Source organism: Rhinoderma darwinii (assembly GCF_050947455.1).
Source record: "Rhinoderma darwinii isolate aRhiDar2 chromosome 11 unlocalized genomic scaffold, aRhiDar2.hap1 SUPER_11_unloc_1, whole genome shotgun sequence".
NCBI classification, from domain to species: Eukaryota; Metazoa; Chordata; class Amphibia; order Anura; family Rhinodermatidae; genus Rhinoderma; species Rhinoderma darwinii.
Genome location: NW_027461840.1, coordinates 414,117 through 435,373, shown reverse-complemented (window position 1 = coordinate 435,373; position 21,257 = coordinate 414,117). Strand labels below are relative to the sequence as shown.

General features: G+C 43.5%; 1 protein-coding gene across 2 annotated transcripts in view; it reads right to left on the bottom strand.

Annotated features, from left to right (window-relative positions):
- SEC23IP (SEC23 interacting protein) overlaps positions 1–21,257 on the bottom strand; it is an 88,347-nt gene that overhangs the window by 29,529 nt on the left and 37,561 nt on the right. For both annotated transcript variants that reach the window (XM_075847737.1, XM_075847736.1), the window contains exons 6-7: positions 1,181–1,298; positions 811–900 (exon numbers count right to left, since the gene is read on the bottom strand). In XM_075847737.1, the coding sequence (XP_075703852.1) occupies positions 811–900; positions 1,181–1,298 (208 nt within the window). The remainder of the gene's footprint in view (positions 1–810; positions 901–1,180; positions 1,299–21,257) is intronic.

Sequence of the window (21,257 nt, the reverse complement as noted above, 5' to 3'; positions counted from 1 at the left end):
TTATCACTAGGATGTGCCATGACTCTGATCGGGGGACGTCCGACACCTGGAACAGGGAGCCCAGCAGCCACGTGGTATTTCATCCGACCTGCCGCTGGGAAGATACCGCATTCACTTGGCTGTGCTGCAGTCCTCGGTACAGTCCTCGGTCAGAGTATCAGGGAGCAGACAAACTATAGACGTCTCGTCGCTTTAGGGATCGTGGGGGTGCCAGGGGTGAGGGCCGCACCCATCACTTACTTGTGGCATATCCTACAAACATTATATGGTTTATTGTTGGAATACCCCTTTAATTATTCTATAAAGAAAAAAGTTATGCAAATTTCTAATATACTTTCTGTTTCCATTTCTCAGCATTTAAGATCTTTGCTTGCTGTCAGTGAATGGGAGCATTCATGATTTACTTCTGGAGGCTGGATCTAGTCCTGCTGGCCTGGTTACAAAGTATCAGCAACCGCTCTGAGCCTGAATACAGGACAGGAAAGTGAGATCTCACTTTGTCTACACAGGGGGTCGCACGGCCAATGATCGCCGTGTTATCGCTGTGTCGCGCTGCCTGCATTGCAAGTAATTGTGGAGATCGCTGCGTTGCGACCCACAGGATGACCCAAAAGTCGCAAGAAATGCTTCAAGTTGGATTTCTTGCAATGGTCATGTCGTTCATTGACTTCCATTACTTGTGATACAGCCAGCGCGGCGATCACAGCCATCTTTGGCCGTGTGTCCTAGACTCACCTCCCCCTCAGCTGTGTAAGCAGGATTAGGTCAGGACTCCGATGCTGCAGTAAAGACAAGTCACATGGCACTCACCGCATTCAACGATGCTCCGAAATCGAAGGTCACACACCGGGCCAATACCATGAACCATGAACACCAGATGATCGGCCTGCGGCACCTCCCCTGCAGACAGGAGACAGACATGGGGTCTACAAATAGCATCAAGATGAAATCCCTCCAAACCAAACACTGCCCCCACCTACAGCGCTCCCCTGAGGAGGTCAATGACAAGACACCTATGAGGACACATGGTCACCCACATCCCGCTACTGCACTCCAGGGTGGGGTAATACTGGGACCCCCCCGGAGACCTCAGCGTCTTCCTTCCTCCTCCTCTGCGGGAGGGTGCTGCACCCAGAGGTGAAGGCAGGTTCAATCTTCTAACAAGAATATAGAAACTAACCGTCTGGTACGTCGTCATGGTCGTCTATGCCCCTCTTTACTACTCGAGGCCTCGCCTGACCATCTGGAGGGGAACCCCACTCATCCGGAACAGCGCTATGCTGGAACTGAACAATCACCTGCAAAAGTGAAGAACAAAAGTCATACAGATGGCGCCCTCTAGAGAAAAGAACGAATGAAGCGCAGGACATCCCCCACCTGATATCCCCTATAACAAGTGCCCCCCTCCATTATATATAATAGTGCAGAGCTGAGATACATCTGCTGTATACACCATCACCTATAACAAGTGCCCCCCCTCCATTATATATAATAGTGCAGAGCGGAGATACATCTGCTGTATACACCATCACCTATAACAAGTGCCCCCCCTCCCCTCCATTATATATAATAGTGCAGAGCTGAGATACATCTGCTGTATACACCATCACCTATAACAAGTGCCCCCCCTCCATTATATATAATAGTGCAGAGCTGAGATACATCTGCTGTATACACCATCACCTATAACAAGTGCCCCCCCTCCATTATATATAATAGTGCAGAGCTGAGATACATCTGCTGTATACACCATCACCTATAACAAGTGCCCCCCCTCCATTATATATAATAGTGCAGAGCTGAGATACATCTGCTGTATACACCATCACCTATAACAAGTGCCCCCCCCCCTCCATTATATATAATAGTGCAGAGCTGAGATACATCTGCTGTATACACCATCACCTATAACAAGTGCCCCCCCTCCATTATATATAATAGTGCAGAGCTGAGATACATCTGCTGTATACACTATCACCTATAACAAGTGCCCCCCCTCCATTATATATAATAGTGCAGAGCTGAGATACATCTGCTGTATACACCATCACCTATAACAAGTGCCCCCCTCCATTATATATAATAGTGCAGAGCTGAGATACATCTGCTGTATACACCATCACCTATAACAAGTGCCCCCCCTCCATTATATATAATAGTGCAGAGCTGAGATACATCTGCTGTATACACCATCACCTATAACAAGTGCCCCCCCTCCATTATATATAATAGTGCAGAGCTGAGATACATCTGCTGTATACACCATCACCTATAACAAGTGCCCCCCTCCATTATATATAATAGTGCAGAGCTGAGATACATCTGCTGTATACACCATCACCTATAACAAGTGCCCCCCCTCCATTATATATAATAGTGCAGAGCGGAGATACATCTGCTGTATACACCATCACCTATAACAAGTGCCCCCCCCCTCCATTATATATAATAGTGCAGAGCTGAGATACATCTGCTGTATACACCATCACCTATAACAAGTGCCCCCTCCATTATATATAATAGTGCAGAGCTGAGATACATCTGCTGTATACACCATCACCTATAACAAGTGCCCCCCCCCTCCATTATATATAATAGTGCAGAGCTGAGATACATCTGCTGTATACACCATCACCTATAACAAGTGCCCCCCCTCCCCTCCATTATATATAATAGTGCAGAGCTGAGATACATCTGCTGTATACACCATCACCTATAACAAGTGCCCCCCTCCATTATATATAATAGTGCAGAGCTGAGATACATCTGCTGTATACACCATCACCTATAACAAGTGCCCCCCCTCCATTATATATAATAGTGCAGAGCTGAGATACATCTGCTGTATACACCATCACCTATAACAAGTGCCCCCCCTCCCCTCCATTATATATAATAGTGCAGAGCTGAGATACATCTGCTGTATACACCATCACCTATAACAAGTGCCCCCCCTCCATTATATATAATAGTGCAGAGCTGAGATACATCTGCTGTATACACCATCACCTATAACAAGTGCCCCCTCCATTATATATAATAGTGCAGAGCTGAGATACATCTGCTGTATACACCATCACCTATAACAAGTGCCCCCCCTCCATTATATATAATAGTGCAGAGCGGAGATACATCTGCTGTATACACCATCACCTATAACAAGTGCCCCCTCCATTATATATAATAGTGCAGAGCTGAGATACATCTGCTGTATACACCATCACCTATAACAAGTGCCCCCCCTCCATTATATATAATAGTGCAGAGCGGAGATACATCTGCTGTATACACCATCACCTATAACAAGTGCCCCCCCTCCATTATATATAATAGTGCAGAGCTGAGATACATCTGCTGTATACACCATCACCTATAACAAGTGCCCCCTCCATTATATATAATAGTGCAGAGCTGAGATACATCTGCTGTATACACCATCACCTATAACAAGTGCCCCCCCTCCATTATATATAATAGTGCAGAGCGGAGATACATCTGCTGTATACACCATCACCTATAACAAGTGCCCCCCCTCCATTATATATAATAGTGCAGAGCTGAGATACATCTGCTGTATACACCATCACCTATAACAAGTGCCCCCCTCCATTATATATAATAGTGCAGAGCTGAGATACATCTGCTGTATACACCATCACCTATAACAAGTGCCCCCCCTCCCCTCCATTATATATAATAGTGCAGAGCGGAGATACATCTGCTGTATACACCATCACCTATAACAAGTGCCCCCCCCCTCCATTATATATAATAGTGCAGAGCTGAGATACATCTGCTGTATACACTATCACCTATAACAAGTGCCCCCCCCTCCATTATATATAATAGTGCAGAGCTGAGATACATCTGCTGTATACACCATCACCTATAACAAGTGCCCCCCCCCCCTCCATTATATATAATAGTGCAGAGCTGAGATACATCTGCTGTATACACCATCACCTATAACAAGTGCCCCCCCCTCCATTATATATAATAGTGCAGAGCGGAGATACATCTGCTGTATACACCATCACCTATAACAAGTGCCCCCCCTCCATTATATATAATAGTGCAGAGCTGAGATACATCTGCTGTATACACCATCACCTATAACAAGTGCCCCCCCTCCATTATATATAATAGTGCAGAGCTGAGATACATCTGCTGTATACACCATCACCTATAACAAGTGCCCCCCTCCATTATATATAATAGTGCAGAGCTGAGATACATCTGCTGTATACACCATCACCTATAACAAGTGCCCCCCCCTCCATTATATATAATAGTGCAGAGCTGAGATACATCTGCTGTATACACCATCACCTATAACAAGTGCCCCCCTCCATTATATATAATAGTGCAGAGCTGAGATACATCTGCTGTATACACTATCACCTATAACAAGTGCCCCCCCTCCATTATATATAATAGTGCAGAGCTGAGATACATCTGCTGTATACACCATCACCTATAACAAGTGCCCCCCCTCCATTATATATAATAGTGCAGAGCTGAGATACATCTGCTGTATACACCATCACCTATAACAAGTGCCCCCCCTCCATTATATATAATAGTGCAGAGCTGAGATACATCTGCTGTATACACCATCACCTATAACAAGTGCCCCCCCCTCCATTATATATAATAGTGCAGAGCGGAGATACATCTGCTGTATACACCATCACCTATAACAAGTGCCCCCCTCCATTATATATAATAGTGCAGAGCTGAGATACATCTGCTGTATACACCATCACCTATAACAAGTGCCCCCCTCCATTATATATAATAGTGCAGAGCGGAGATACATCTGCTGTATACACCATCACCTATAACAAGTGCCCCCCCTCCATTATATATAATAGTGCAGAGCTGAGATACATCTGCTGTATACACCATCACCTATAACAAGTGCCCCCCTCCATTATATATAATAGTGCAGAGCTGAGATACATCTGCTGTATACACCATCACCTATAACAAGTGCCCCCCCCTCCATTATATATAATAGTGCAGAGCGGAGATACATCTGCTGTATACACCATCACCTATAACAAGTGCCCCCCTCCATTATATATAATAGTGCAGAGCTGAGATACATCTGCTGTATACACCATCACCTATAACAAGTGCCCCCCCTCCATTATATATAATAGTGCAGAGCTGAGATACATCTGCTGTATACACCATCACCTATAACAAGTGCCCCCCCTCCATTATATATAATAGTGCAGAGCTGAGATACATCTGCTGTATACACCATCACCTATAACAAGTGCCCCCCCTCCATTATATATAATAGTGCAGAGCGGAGATACATCTGCTGTATACACCATCACCTATAACAAGTGCCCTCCCCTCCATTATATATAATAGTGCAGAGCGGAGATACATCTGCTGTATACACCATCACCTATAACAAGTGCCCCCCCTCCATTATATATAATAGTGCAGAGATGAGATACATCTGCTGTATACACCATCACCTATAACAAGTGCCCCCCCTCCCCTCCATTATATATAATAGTGCAGAGCGGAGATACATCTGCTGTATACACCATCACCTATAACAAGTGCCCCCCCTCCATTATATATAATAGTGCAGAGCTGAGATACATCTGCTGTATACACCATCACCTATAACAAGTGCCCCCCCTCCATTATATATAATAGTGCAGAGCGGAGATACATCTGCTGTATACACCATCACCTATAACAAGTGCCCCCCCTCCATTATATATAATAGTGCAGAGATGAGATACATCTGCTGTATACACCATCACCTATAACAAGTGCCCCCCCTCCATTATATATAATAGTGCAGAGCTGAGATACATCTGCTGTATACACCATCACCTATAACAAGTGCCCCCCCCGCCATTATATATAATAGTGCAGAGCTGAGATACATCTGCTGTATACACCATCACCTATAACAAGTGCCCCCCCTCCATTATATATAATAGTGCAGAGATGAGATACATCTGCTGTATACACCATCACCTATAACAAGTGCCCCCCCTCCCCTCCATTATATATAATAGTGCAGAGCGGAGATACATCTGCTGTATACACCATCACCTATAACAAGTGCCCCCCCTCCATTATATATAATAGTGCAGAGCTGAGATACATCTGCTGTATACACCATCACCTATAACAAGTGCCCCCCCTCCATTATATATAATAGTGCAGAGCGGAGATACATCTGCTGTATACACTATCACCTATAACAAGTGCCCCCCTCCATTATATATAATAGTGCAGAGCTGAGATACATCTGCTGTATACACCATCACCTATAACAAGTGCCCCCCCTCCATTATATATAATAGTGCAGAGCTGAGATACATCTGCTGTATACACCATCACCTATAACAAGTGCCCCCCCTCCATTATATATAATAGTGCAGAGATGAGATACATCTGCTGTATACACCATCACCTATAACAAGTGCCCCCCCTCCATTATATATAATAGTGCAGAGCTGAGATACATCTGCTGTATACACCATCACCTATAACAAGTGCCCCCCCTCCATTATATATAATAGTGCAGAGCTGAGATACATCTGCTGTATACACCATCACCTATAACAAGTGCCCCCCCCCTCCATTATATATAATAGTGCAGAGCTGAGATACATCTGCTGTATACACCATCACCTATAACAAGTGCCCCCCCTCCATTATATATAATAGTGCAGAGCGGAGATACATCTGCTGTATACACCATCACCTATAACAAGTGCCCCCCTCCATTATATATAATAGTGCAGAGCTGAGATACATCTGCTATATACACCATCACCTATAACAAGTGCCCCCCCCGCCATTATATATAATAGTGCAGAGCTGAGATACATCTGCTGTATACACCATCACCTATAACAAGTGCCCCCCCTCCATTATATATAATAGTGCAGAGCTGAGATACATCTGCTGTATACACCATCACCTATAACAAGTGCCCCCCCTCCATTATATATAATAGTGCAGAGCTGAGATACATCTGCTGTATACACCATCACCTATAACAAGTGCCCCCCCTCCATTATATATAATAGTGCAGAGCTGAGATACATCTGCTGTATACACTATCACCTATAACAAGTGCCCCCCCTCCATTATATATAATAGTGCAGAGCTGAGATACATCTGCTGTATACACCATCACCTATAACAAGTGCCCCCCCTCCATTATATATAATAGTGCAGAGCTGAGATACATCTGCTGTATACACCATCACCTATAACAAGTGCCCCCCCTCCATTATATATAATAGTGCAGAGCTGAGATACATCTGCTGTATACACCATCACCTATAACAAGTGCCCCCCCTCCATTATATATAATAGTGCAGAGCTGAGATACATCTGCTGTATACACCATCACCTATAACAAGTGCCCCCCTCCATTATATATAATAGTGCAGAGCTGAGATACATCTGCTGTATACACCATCACCTATAACAAGTGCCCCCCCTCCATTATATATAATAGTGCAGAGCGGAGATACATCTGCTGTATACACCATCACCTATAACAAGTGCCCCCCCCCTCCATTATATATAATAGTGCAGAGCTGAGATACATCTGCTGTATACACCATCACCTATAACAAGTGCCCCCCTCCATTATATATAATAGTGCAGAGCTGAGATACATCTGCTGTATACACCATCACCTATAACAAGTGCCCCCCCCCTCCATTATATATAATAGTGCAGAGCTGAGATACATCTGCTGTATACACCATCACCTATAACAAGTGCCCCCCCTCCCCTCCATTATATATAATAGTGCAGAGCTGAGATACATCTGCTGTATACACCATCACCTATAACAAGTGCCCCCCTCCATTATATATAATAGTGCAGAGCTGAGATACATCTGCTGTATACACCATCACCTATAACAAGTGCCCCCCCTCCATTATATATAATAGTGCAGAGCTGAGATACATCTGCTGTATACACCATCACCTATAACAAGTGCCCCCCCTCCCCTCCATTATATATAATAGTGCAGAGCTGAGATACATCTGCTGTATACACCATCACCTATAACAAGTGCCCCCCCTCCATTATATATAATAGTGCAGAGCTGAGATACATCTGCTGTATACACCATCACCTATAACAAGTGCCCCCTCCATTATATATAATAGTGCAGAGCTGAGATACATCTGCTGTATACACCATCACCTATAACAAGTGCCCCCCCTCCATTATATATAATAGTGCAGAGCGGAGATACATCTGCTGTATACACCATCACCTATAACAAGTGCCCCCTCCATTATATATAATAGTGCAGAGCTGAGATACATCTGCTGTATACACCATCACCTATAACAAGTGCCCCCCCTCCATTATATATAATAGTGCAGAGCGGAGATACATCTGCTGTATACACCATCACCTATAACAAGTGCCCCCCCTCCATTATATATAATAGTGCAGAGCTGAGATACATCTGCTGTATACACCATCACCTATAACAAGTGCCCCCTCCATTATATATAATAGTGCAGAGCTGAGATACATCTGCTGTATACACCATCACCTATAACAAGTGCCCCCCCTCCATTATATATAATAGTGCAGAGCGGAGATACATCTGCTGTATACACCATCACCTATAACAAGTGCCCCCCCTCCATTATATATAATAGTGCAGAGCTGAGATACATCTGCTGTATACACCATCACCTATAACAAGTGCCCCCCTCCATTATATATAATAGTGCAGAGCTGAGATACATCTGCTGTATACACCATCACCTATAACAAGTGCCCCCCTCCATTATATATAATAGTGCAGAGCTGAGATACATCTGCTGTATACACCATCACCTATAACAAGTGCCCCCCCCTCCATTATATATAATAGTGCAGAGCTGAGATACATCTGCTGTATACACCATCACCTATAACAAGTGCCCCCCTCCATTATATATAATAGTGCAGAGCTGAGATACATCTGCTGTATACACCATCACCTATAACAAGTGCCCCCCCTCCATTATATATAATAGTGCAGAGCTGAGATACATCTGCTGTATACACCATCACCTATAACAAGTGCCCCCCCCTCCATTATATATAATAGTGCAGAGCTGAGATACATCTGCTGTATACACCATCACCTATAACAAGTGCCCCCCCCCCCTCCATTATATATAATAGTGCAGAGCTGAGATACATCTGCTGTATACACCATCACCTATAACAAGTGCCCCCCCCTCCATTATATATAATAGTGCAGAGCTGAGATACATCTGCTGTATACACCATCACCTATAACAAGTGCCCCCCCCTCCATTATATATAATAGTGCAGAGCTGAGATACATCTGCTGTATACACCATCACCTATAACAAGTGCCCCCCCTCCATTATATATAATAGTGCAGAGCTGAGATACATCTGCTGTATACACCATCACCTATAACAAGTGCCCCCCCTCCATTATATATAATAGTGCAGAGCTGAGATACATCTGCTGTATACACCATCACCTATAACAAGTGCCCCCCCCTCCATTATATATAATAGTGCAGAGCTGAGATACATCTGCTGTATACACCATCACCTATAACAAGTGCCCCCCCCTCCATTATATATAATAGTGCAGAGCTGAGATACATCTGCTGTATACACCATCACCTATAACAAGTGCCCCCCTCCATTATATATAATAGTGCAGAGCGGAGATACATCTGCTGTATACACCATCACCTATAACAAGTGCCCCCCTCCATTATATATAATAGTGCAGAGCTGAGATACATCTGCTGTATACACCATCACCTATAACAAGTGCCCCCCTCCATTATATATAATAGTGCACAGCTGAGATACATCTGCTGTATACACCATCACCTATAACAAGTGCCCCCCCCCTCCATTATATATAATAGTGCAGAGCTGAGATACATCTGCTGTATACACCATCACCTATAACAAGTGCCCCCCCCTCCATTATATATAATAGTGCAGAGCTGAGATACATCTGCTGTATACACCATCACCTATAACAAGTGCCCCCCCCTCCATTATATATAATAGTGCAGAGCTGAGATACATCTGCTGTATACACCATCACCTATAACAAGTGCCCCCCCTCCATTATATATAATAGTGCAGAGCTGAGATACATCTGCTGTATACACCATCACCTATAACAAGTGCCCCCCCTCCATTATATATAATAGTGCAGAGCTGAGATACATCTGCTGTATACACCATCACCTATAACAAGTGCCCCCCCTCCATTATATATAATAGTGCAGAGCTGAGATACATCTGCTGTATACACCATCACCTATAACAAGTGCCCCCCCCTCCATTATATATAATAGTGCAGAGCGGAGATACATCTGCTGTATACACCATCACCTATAACAAGTGCCCCCCCCCCCCTCCATTATATATAATAGTGCAGAGCTGAGATACATCTGCTGTATACACCATCACCTATAACAAGTGCCCCCCCTCCATTATATATAATAGTGCAGAGCGGAGATACATCTGCTGTATACACCATCACCTATAACAAGTGCCCCCCCTCCATTATATATAATAGTGCAGAGCTGAGATACATCTGCTGTATACACCATCACCTATAACAAGTGCCCCCCTCCATTATATATAATAGTGCAGAGCTGAGATACATCTGCTGTATACACCATCACCTATAACAAGTGCCCCCCCCTCCATTATATATAATAGTGCAGAGCGGAGATACATCTGCTGTATACACCATCACCTATAACAAGTGCCCCCCCTCCATTATATATAATAGTGCAGAGCTGAGATACATCTGCTGTATACACCATCACCTATAACAAGTGCCCCCCCTCCATTATATATAATAGTGCAGAGCTGAGATACATCTGCTGTATACACCATCACCTATAACAAGTGCCCCCCCTCCATTATATATAATAGTGCAGAGCTGAGATACATCTGCTGTATACACCATCACCTATAACAAGTGCCCCCCCTCCATTATATATAATAGTGCAGAGCGGAGATACATCTGCTGTATACACCATCACCTATAACAAGTGCCCTCCCCTCCATTATATATAAATATATAATAGTGCAGAGCTGAGATCCATCTGCTGTATACACCATCACCTATAACAAGTGCCCCCCTCCATTATATATAATAGTGCAGAGCTGAGATACATCTGCTGTATACACCATCACCTATAACAAGTGCCCCCCTCCATTATATATAATAGCGCAGAGCTGAGATACATCTGCTGTATACACCATCACCTATAACAAGTGCCCCCCCCTCCATTATATATAATAGTGCAGAGCTGAGATACATCTGCTGTATACACCATCACCTATAACAAGTGCCCCCCCTCCATTATATATAATAGTGCAGAGCTGAGATACATCTGCTGTATACACCATCACCTATAACAAGTGCCCCCCCTCCATTATATATAATAGTGCAGAGCTGAGATACATCTGCTGTATACACCATCACCTATAACAAGTGCCCCCCCTCCATTATATATAATAGTGCAGAGCTGAGATACATCTGCTGTATACACCATCACCTATAACAAGTGCCCCCCCTCCATTATATATAATAGTGCAGAGCGGAGATACATCTGCTGTATACACCATCACCTATAACAAGTGCCCCCCCCCCTCCATTATATATAATAGTGCAGAGCTGAGATACATCTGCTGTATACACCATCACCTATAACAAGTGCCCCCCCCTCCATTATATATAATAGTGCAGAGCTGAGATACATCTGCTGTATACACCATCACCTATAACAAGTGCCCCCCCTCCATTATATATAATAGTGCAGAGCTGAGATACATCTGCTGTATACACCATCACCTATAACAAGTGCCCCCCCTCCATTATATATAATAGTGCAGAGCTGAGATACATCTGCTGTATACACCATCACCTATAACAAGCGCCCCCCCTCCATTATATATAATAGTGCAGAGCGGAGATACATCTGCTGTATACACCATCACCTATAACAAGTGCCCCCCTCCATTATATATAATAGTGCAGAGCTGAGATACATCTGCTGTATACACCATCACCTATAACAAGTGCCCCCCCCCTCCATTATATATAATAGTGCAGAGCTGAGATACATCTGCTGTATACACCATCACCTATAACAAGTGCCCCCCTCCATTATATATAATAGTGCAGAGCTGAGATACATCTGCTGTATACACCATCACCTATAACAAGTGCCCCCCCTCCATTATATATAATAGTGCAGAGCTGAGATACATCTGCTGTATACACCATCACCTATAACAAGCGCCCCCCCTCCATTATATATAATAGTGCAGAGCTGAGATACATCTGCTGTATACACCATCCCCTATAACAAGTGCCCCCCCCCCCTCCATTATATATAATAGTGCAGAGCTGAGATACATCTGCTATATACACCATCACCTATAACAAGTGCCCCCCCTCCATTATATATAATAGTGCAGAGCTGAGATACATCTGCTGTATACACCATCACCTATAACAAGTGCCCCCCCCTCCATTATATATAATAGTGCAGAGCGGAGATACATCTGCTATATACACCATCACCTATAACAAGTGCCCCCCCTCCATTATATATAATAGTGCAGAGCTGAGATACATCTGCTGTATACACCATCACCTATAACAAGTGCCCCCCCTCCATTATATATAATAGTGCAGAGCTGAGATACATCTGCTGTATACACCATCACCTATAACAAGTGCCCCCCCCCTCCATTATATATAATAGTGCAGAGCTGAGATACATCTGCTGTATACACCATCACCTATAACAAGTGCCCCCCCTCCATTATATATAATAGTGCAGAGCTGAGATACATCTGCTGTATACACCATCACCTATAACAAGTGCCCCCCCCTCCATTATATATAATAGTGCAGAGCTGAGATACATCTGCTGTATACACCATCACCTATAACAAGTGCCCCCCCCTCCATTATATATAATAGTGCAGAGCTGAGATACATCTGCTGTATACACCATCACCTATAACAAGTGCCCCCCCTCCATTATATATAATAGTGCAGAGCTGAGATACATCTGCTGTATACACCATCACCTATAACAAGTGCCCCCCCTCCATTATATATAATAGTGCAGAGCGGAGATACATCTGCTGTATACACCATCACCTATAACAAGTGCCCCCCCCTCCATTATATATAATAGTGCAGAGCGGAGATACATCTGCTGTATACACCATCACCTATAAGAAGTGCCCCCCCCTCCATTATATATAATAGTGCAGAGCGGAGATACATCTGCTGTATACACCATCACCTATAACAAGTGCCCCCCCTCCATTATATATAATAGTGCAGAGCTGAGATACATCTGCTGTATACACCATCACCTATAACAAGTGCCCCCCTCCATTATATATAATAGTGCAGAGCTGAGATACATCTGCTGTATACACCATCACCTATAACAAGTGCCCCCCCCTCCATTATATATAATAGTGCAGAGCGGAGATACATCTGCTGTATACACCATCACCTATAACAAGTGCCCCCCCTCCCCTCCATTATATATAATAGTGCAGAGCTGAGATACATCTGCTGTATACACCATCACCTATAACAAGTGCCCCCCTCCATTATATATAATAGTGCAGAGCTGAGATACATCTGCTGTATACACCATCACCTATAACAAGTGCCCCCCCTCCATTATATATAATAGTGCAGAGCTGAGATACATCTGCTGTATACACCATCACCTATAACAAGTGCCCCCCCTCCATTATATATAATAGTGCAGAGCTGAGATACATCTGCTGTATACACCATCACCTATAACAAGTGCCCCCCCTCCATTATATATAATAGTGCAGAGCTGAGATACATCTGCTGTATACACCATCACCTATAACAAGTGCCCCCCTCCATTATATATAATAGTGCAGAGCTGAGATACATCTGCTGTATACACCATCACCTATAACAAGTGCCCCCCCTCCATTATATATAATAGTGCAGAGCTGAGATACATCTGCTGTATACACCATCACCTATAACAAGTGCCCCCCCCCTCCATTATATATAATAGTGCAGAGCTGAGATACATCTGCTGTATACACCATCACCTATAACAAGTGCCCCCCCCTCCATTATATATAATAGTGCAGAGCTGAGATACATCTGCTGTATACACCATCACCTATAACAAGTGCCCCCCCCTCCATTATATATAATAGTGCAGAGCTGAGATACATATGCTGTATACACCATCACCTATAACAAGTGCCCCCCTCCATTATATATAATAGTGCAGAGCTGAGATACATCTGCTGTATACACCATCACCTATAACAAGTGCCCCCCCCTCCATTATATATAATAGTGCAGAGCGGAGATACATCTGCTGTATACACCATCACCTATAACAAGTGCCCCCCCCCTCCATTATATATAATAGTGCAGAGCGGAGATACATCTGCTATATACACCATCACCTATAACAAGTGCCCCCCCTCCATTATATATAATAGTGCAGAGCTGAGATACATCTGCTGTATACACCATCACCTATAACAAGTGCCCCCCCTCCATTATATATAATAGTGCAGAGCTGAGATACATCTGCTGTATACACTATCACCTATAACAAGTGCCCCCCCCTCCATTATATATAATAGTGCAGAGCTGAGATACATCTGCTGTATACACCATCACCTATAACAAGTGCCCCCCCTCCATTATATATAATAGTGCAGAGCTGAGATACATCTGCTGTATACACCATCACCTATAACAAGTGCCCCCCCTCCATTATATATAATAGTGCAGAGCTGAGATACATCTGCTGTATACACCATCACCTATAACAAGTGCCCCCCCCCTCCATTATATATAATAGTGCAGAGCTGAGATACATCTGCTGTATACACCATCACCTATAACAAGTGCCCCCCCTCCATTATATATAATAGTGCAGAGCTGAGATACATCTGCTGTATACACCATCACCTATAACAAGTGCCCCCCCTCCATTATATATAATAGTGCAGAGCTGAGATACATCTGCTGTATACACCATCACCTATAACAAGTGCCCCCCCCCTCCATTATATATAATAGTGCAGAGCTGAGATACATCTGCTGTATACACCATCACCTATAACAAGTGCCCCCCCCCCTCCATTATATATAATAGTGCAGAGCTGAGATACATCTGCTGTATACACCATCACCTATAACAAGTGCCCCCCCTCCATTATATATAATAGTGCAGAGCGGAGATACATCTGCTGTATACACCATCACCTATAACAAGTGCCCCCCCTCCATTATATATAATAGTGCAGAGCTGAGATACATCTGCTGTATACACCATCACCTATAACAAGTGCCCCCCCCTCCATTATATATAATAGTGCAGAGCTGAGATACATCTGCTGTATACACCATCACCTATAACAAGTGCCCCCCTCCATTATATATAATAGTGCAGAGCTGAGATACATATGCTGTATACACCATCACCTATAACAAGTGCCCCCCCCTCCATTATATATAATAGTGCAGAGCTGAGATACATCTGCTGTATACACCATCACCTATAACAAGTGCCCCCCCCCTCCATTATATATAATAGTGCAGAGCGGAGATACATCTGCTGTATACACCATCACCTATAACAAGTGCCCCCCCCCTCCATTATATATAATAGTGCAGAGCTGAGATACATCTGCTGTATACACCATCACCTATAACAAGTGCCCCCCCCCTCCATTATATATAATAGTGCAGAGCTGAGATACATCTGCTGTATACACCATCACCTATAACAAGTGCCCCCCCTCCATTATATATAATAGTGCAGAGCTGAGATACATCTGCTGTATACACCATCACCTATAACAAGTGCCCCCCCCTCCATTATATATAATAGTGCAGAGCTGAGATACATCTGCTGTATACACCATCCCCTATAACAAGTGCCCCCCCCCCTCCATTATATATAATAGTGCAGAGCTGAGATACATCTGCTGTATACACCATCACCTATAACAAGTGCCCCCCCCTCCATTATATATAATATTGCAGAGCTGAGATACATCTGCTGTATACACCATCACCTATAACAAGTGCCCCCCCCTCCATTATATATAATAGTGCAGAGCTGAGATACATCTGCTATATACACCATCACCTATAACAAGTGCCCCCCTCCATTATATATAATAGTGCAGAGCTGAGATACATCTGCTGTATACACCATCACCTATAACAAGTGCCCCCCCTCCATTATATATAATAGTGCAGAGCTGAGATACATCTGCTGTATACACCATCACCTATAACAAGTGCCCCCCCTCCATTATATATAATAGTGCAGAGCTGAGATACATCTGCTGTATACACCATCACCTATAACAAGTGCCCCCCCCTCCATTATATATAATAGTGCAGAGCTGAGATACATCTGCTGTATACACCATCACCTATAACAAGTGCCCCCCCCTCCATTATATATAATAGTGCAGAGCTGAGATACATCTGCTGTATACACCATCACCTATAACAAGTGCCCCCCCTCCATTATATATAATAGTGCAGAGCTGAGATACATCTGCTGTATACACCATCACCTATAACAAGTGCCCCCCCCTCCATTATATATAATAGTGCAGAGCTGAGATACATCTGCAGTATACACCATCACCTATAACAAGTGCCCCCCCTCCATTATATATAATAGTGCAGAGCTGAGATACATCTGCTGTATACACCATCACCTATAACAAGTGCCCCCCCTCCATTATATATAATAGTGCAGAGCTGAGATACATCTGCTGTATACACCATCACCTATAACAAGTGCCCCCCCCTCCATTATATATAATAGTGCAGAGCTGAGATACATCTGCAGTATACACCATCACCTATAACAAGTGCCCCCCCCTCCATTATATATAATAGTGCAGAGCTGAGATACATCTGCTGTATACACCATCACCTATAACAAGTGCCCCCCCTCCATTATATATAATAGTGCAGAGCTGAGATACATCTGCTGTATACACCATCACCTATAACAAGTGCCCCCCCTCCATTATATATAATAGTGCAGAGCTGAGATACATCTGCTGTATACACCATCACCTATAACAAGTGCCCCCTCCATTATATATAATAGTGCAGAGCTGAGATACATATGCTGTATACACCATCACCTATAACAAGTGCCCCCCTCCATTATATATAATAGTGCAGAGCTGAGATACATCTGCTGTATACACCATCACCTATAACAAGTGCCCCCCTCCATTATATATAATAGTGCAGAGCTGAGATACATCTGCTGTATACACCATCACCTATAACAAGTGCCCCCCCTCCATTATATATAATAGTGCAGAGCTGAGATACATCTGCTGTATACACCATCACCTATAACAAGTGCCCCCCTCCATTATATATAATAGTGCAGAGCTGAGATACATATGCTGTATACACCATCACCTATAACAAGTGCCCCCCCCCCCTCCATTATATATAATAGTGCAGAGCTGAGATACATCTGCTGTATACACCATCACCTATAACAAGTGCCCCCCCCCTCCATTATATATAATAGTGCAGAGCTGAGATACATCTGCTGTATACACCATCACCTATAACAAGTGCCCCCCCTCCATTATATATAATAGTGCAGAGCTGAGATACATCTGCTGTATACACCATCACCTATAACAAGTGCCCCCCCCTCCATTATATATAATAGTGCAGAGCTGAGATACATCTGCTATATACACCATCACCTATAACAAGTCCCCCCCTCCATTATATATAATAGTGCAGAGCTGAGATACATCTGCTGTATACACCATCACCTATAACAAGTGCCCCCCTCCATTATATATAATAGTGCAGAGCTGAGATACATATGCTGTATACACCATCACCTATAACAAGTGCCCCCCCCCCCTCCATTATATATAATAGTGCAGAGCTGAGATACATCTGCTGTATACACCATCACCTATAACAAGTGCCCCCCCTCCATTATATATAATAGTGCAGAGCGGAGATACATCTGCTGTATACACCATCACCTATAACAAGTGCCCCCCCTCCATTATATATAATAGTGCAGAGCTGAGATACATCTGCTGTATACACCATCACCTATAACAAGTGCCCCCCCCCTCCATTATATATAATAGTGTAGAGCTGAGATACATCTGCTGTATACACCATCACCTATAACAAGTGCCCCCCCTCCATTATATATAATAGTGCAGAGCTGAGATCCATCTGCTGTATACACCATCACCTATAACAAGTGCCCCCCTCCATTATATATAATAGTGCAGAGCTGAGATACATCTGCTGTATACACCATCACCTATAACAAGTGCCCCCCCTCCATTATATATAATAGCGCAGAGCTGAGATACATCTGCTGTATACACCATCACCTATAACAAGTGCCCCCCCCTCCATTATATATAATAGTGCAGAGCTGAGATACATCTGCTGTATACACCATCACCTATAACAAGTGCCCCCCCTCCATTATATATAATAGTGCAGAGCTGAGATACATCTGCTGTATACACCATCACCTATAACAAGTGCCCCCCCTCCATTATATATAATAGTGCAGAGCTGAGATACATCTGCTGTATACACCATCACCTATAACAAGTGCCCCCCCTCCATTATATATAATAGTGCAGAGCTGAGATACATCTGCTGTATACACCATCACCTATAACAAGTGCCCCCCCTCCATTATATATAATAGTGCAGAGCGGAGATACATCTGCTGTATACACCATCACCTATAACAAGTGCCCCCCCCCCTCCATTATATATAATAGTGCAGAGCTGAGATACATCTGCTGTATACACCATCACCTATAACAAGTGCCCCCCCCTCCATTATATATAATAGTGCAGAGCTGAGATACATCTGCTGTATACACCATCACCTATAACAAGTGCCCCCCCTCCATTATATATAATAGTGCAGAGCTGAGATACATCTGCTGTATACACCATCACCTATAACAAGTGCCCCCCCTCCATTATATATAATAGTGCAGAGCTGAGATACATCTGCTGTATACACCATCACCTATAACAAGCGCCCCCCCTCCATTATATATAATAGTGCAGAGCGGAGATACATCTGCTGTATACACCATCACCTATAACAAGTGCCCCCCTCCATTATATATAATAGTGCAGAGCTGAGATACATCTGCTGTATACACCATCACCTATAACAAGTGCCCCCCCCCTCCATTATATATAATAGTGCAGAGCTGAGATACATCTGCTGTATACACCATCACCTATAACAAGTGCCCCCCTCCATTATATATAATAGTGCAGAGCTGAGATACATCTGCTGTATACACCATCACCTATAACAAGTGCCCCCCCTCCATTATATATAATAGTGCAGAGCTGAGATACATCTGCTGTATACACCATCACCTATAACAAGCGCCCCCCCTCCATTATATATAATAGTGCAGAGCTGAGATACATCTGCTGTATACACCATCCCCTATAACAAGTGCCCCCCCCCCTCCATTATATATAATAGTGCAGAGCTGAGATACATCTGCTATATACACCATCACCTATAACAAGTGCCCCCCCTCCATTATATATAATAGTGCAGAGCTGAGATACATCTGCTGTATACACCATCACCTATAACAAGTGCCCCCCCCTCCATTATATATAATAGTGCAGAGCGGAGATACATCTGCTATATACACCATCACCTATAACAAGTGCCCCCCCTCCATTATATATAATAGTGCAGAGCTGAGATACATCTGCTGTATACACCATCACCTATAACAAGTGCCCCCCCTCCATTATATATAATAGTGCAGAGCTGAGATACATCTGCTGTATACACCATCACCTATAACAAGTGCCCCCCCCCTCCATTATATATAATAGTGCAGAGCTGAGATACATCTGCTGTATACACCATCACCTATAACAAGTGCCCCCCCTCCATTATATATAATAGTGCAGAGCTGAGATACATCTGCTGTATACACCATCACCTATAACAAGTGCCCCCCCCTCCATTATATATAATAGTGCAGAGCTGAGATACATCTGCTGTATACACCATCACCTATAACAAGTGCCCCCCCCTCCATTATATATAATAGTGCAGAGCTGAGATACATCTGCTGTATACACCATCACCTATAACAAGTGCCCCCCTCCATTATATATAATAGTGCAGAGCTGAGATACATCTGCTGTATACACCATCACCTATAACAAGTGCCCCCCCTCCATTATATATAATAGTGCAGAGCGGAGATACATCTGCTGTATACACCATCACCTATAACAAGTGCCCCCCCCTCCATTATATATAATAGTGCAGAGCGGAGATACATCTGCTGTATACACCATCACCTATAAGAAGTGCCCCCCCCTCCATTATATATAATAGTGCAGAGCGGAGATACATCTGCTGTATACACCATCACCTATAACAAGTGCCCCCCTCCATTATATATAATAGTGCAGAGCTGAGATACATCTGCTGTATACACCATCACCTATAACAAGTGCCCCCCCCTCCATTATATATAATAGTGCAGAGCGGAGATACATCTGCTGTATACACCATCACCTATAACAAGTGCCCCCCCTCCCCTCCATTATATATAATAGTGCAGAGCTGAGATACATCTGCTGTATACACCATCACCTATAACAAGTGCCCCCCTCCATTATATATAATAGTGCAGAGCTGAGATACATCTGCTGTATACACCATCACCTATAACAAGTGCCCCCCCTCCATTATATATAATAGTGCAGAGCTGAGATACATCTGCTGTATACACCATCACCTATAACAAGTGCCCCCCCTCCATTATATATAATAGTGCAGAGCTGAGATACATCTGCTGTATACACCATCACCTATAACAAGTGCCCCCCCTCCATTATATATAATAGTGCAGAGCTGAGATACATCTGCTGTATACACCATCACCTATAACAAGTGCCCCCCTCCATTATATATAATAGTGCAGAGCTGAGATACATCTGCTGTATACACCATCACCTATAACAAGTGCCCCCCCTCCATTATATATAATAGTGCAGAGCTGAGATACATCTGCTGTATACACCATCACCTATAACAAGTGCCCCCCCCTCCATTATAT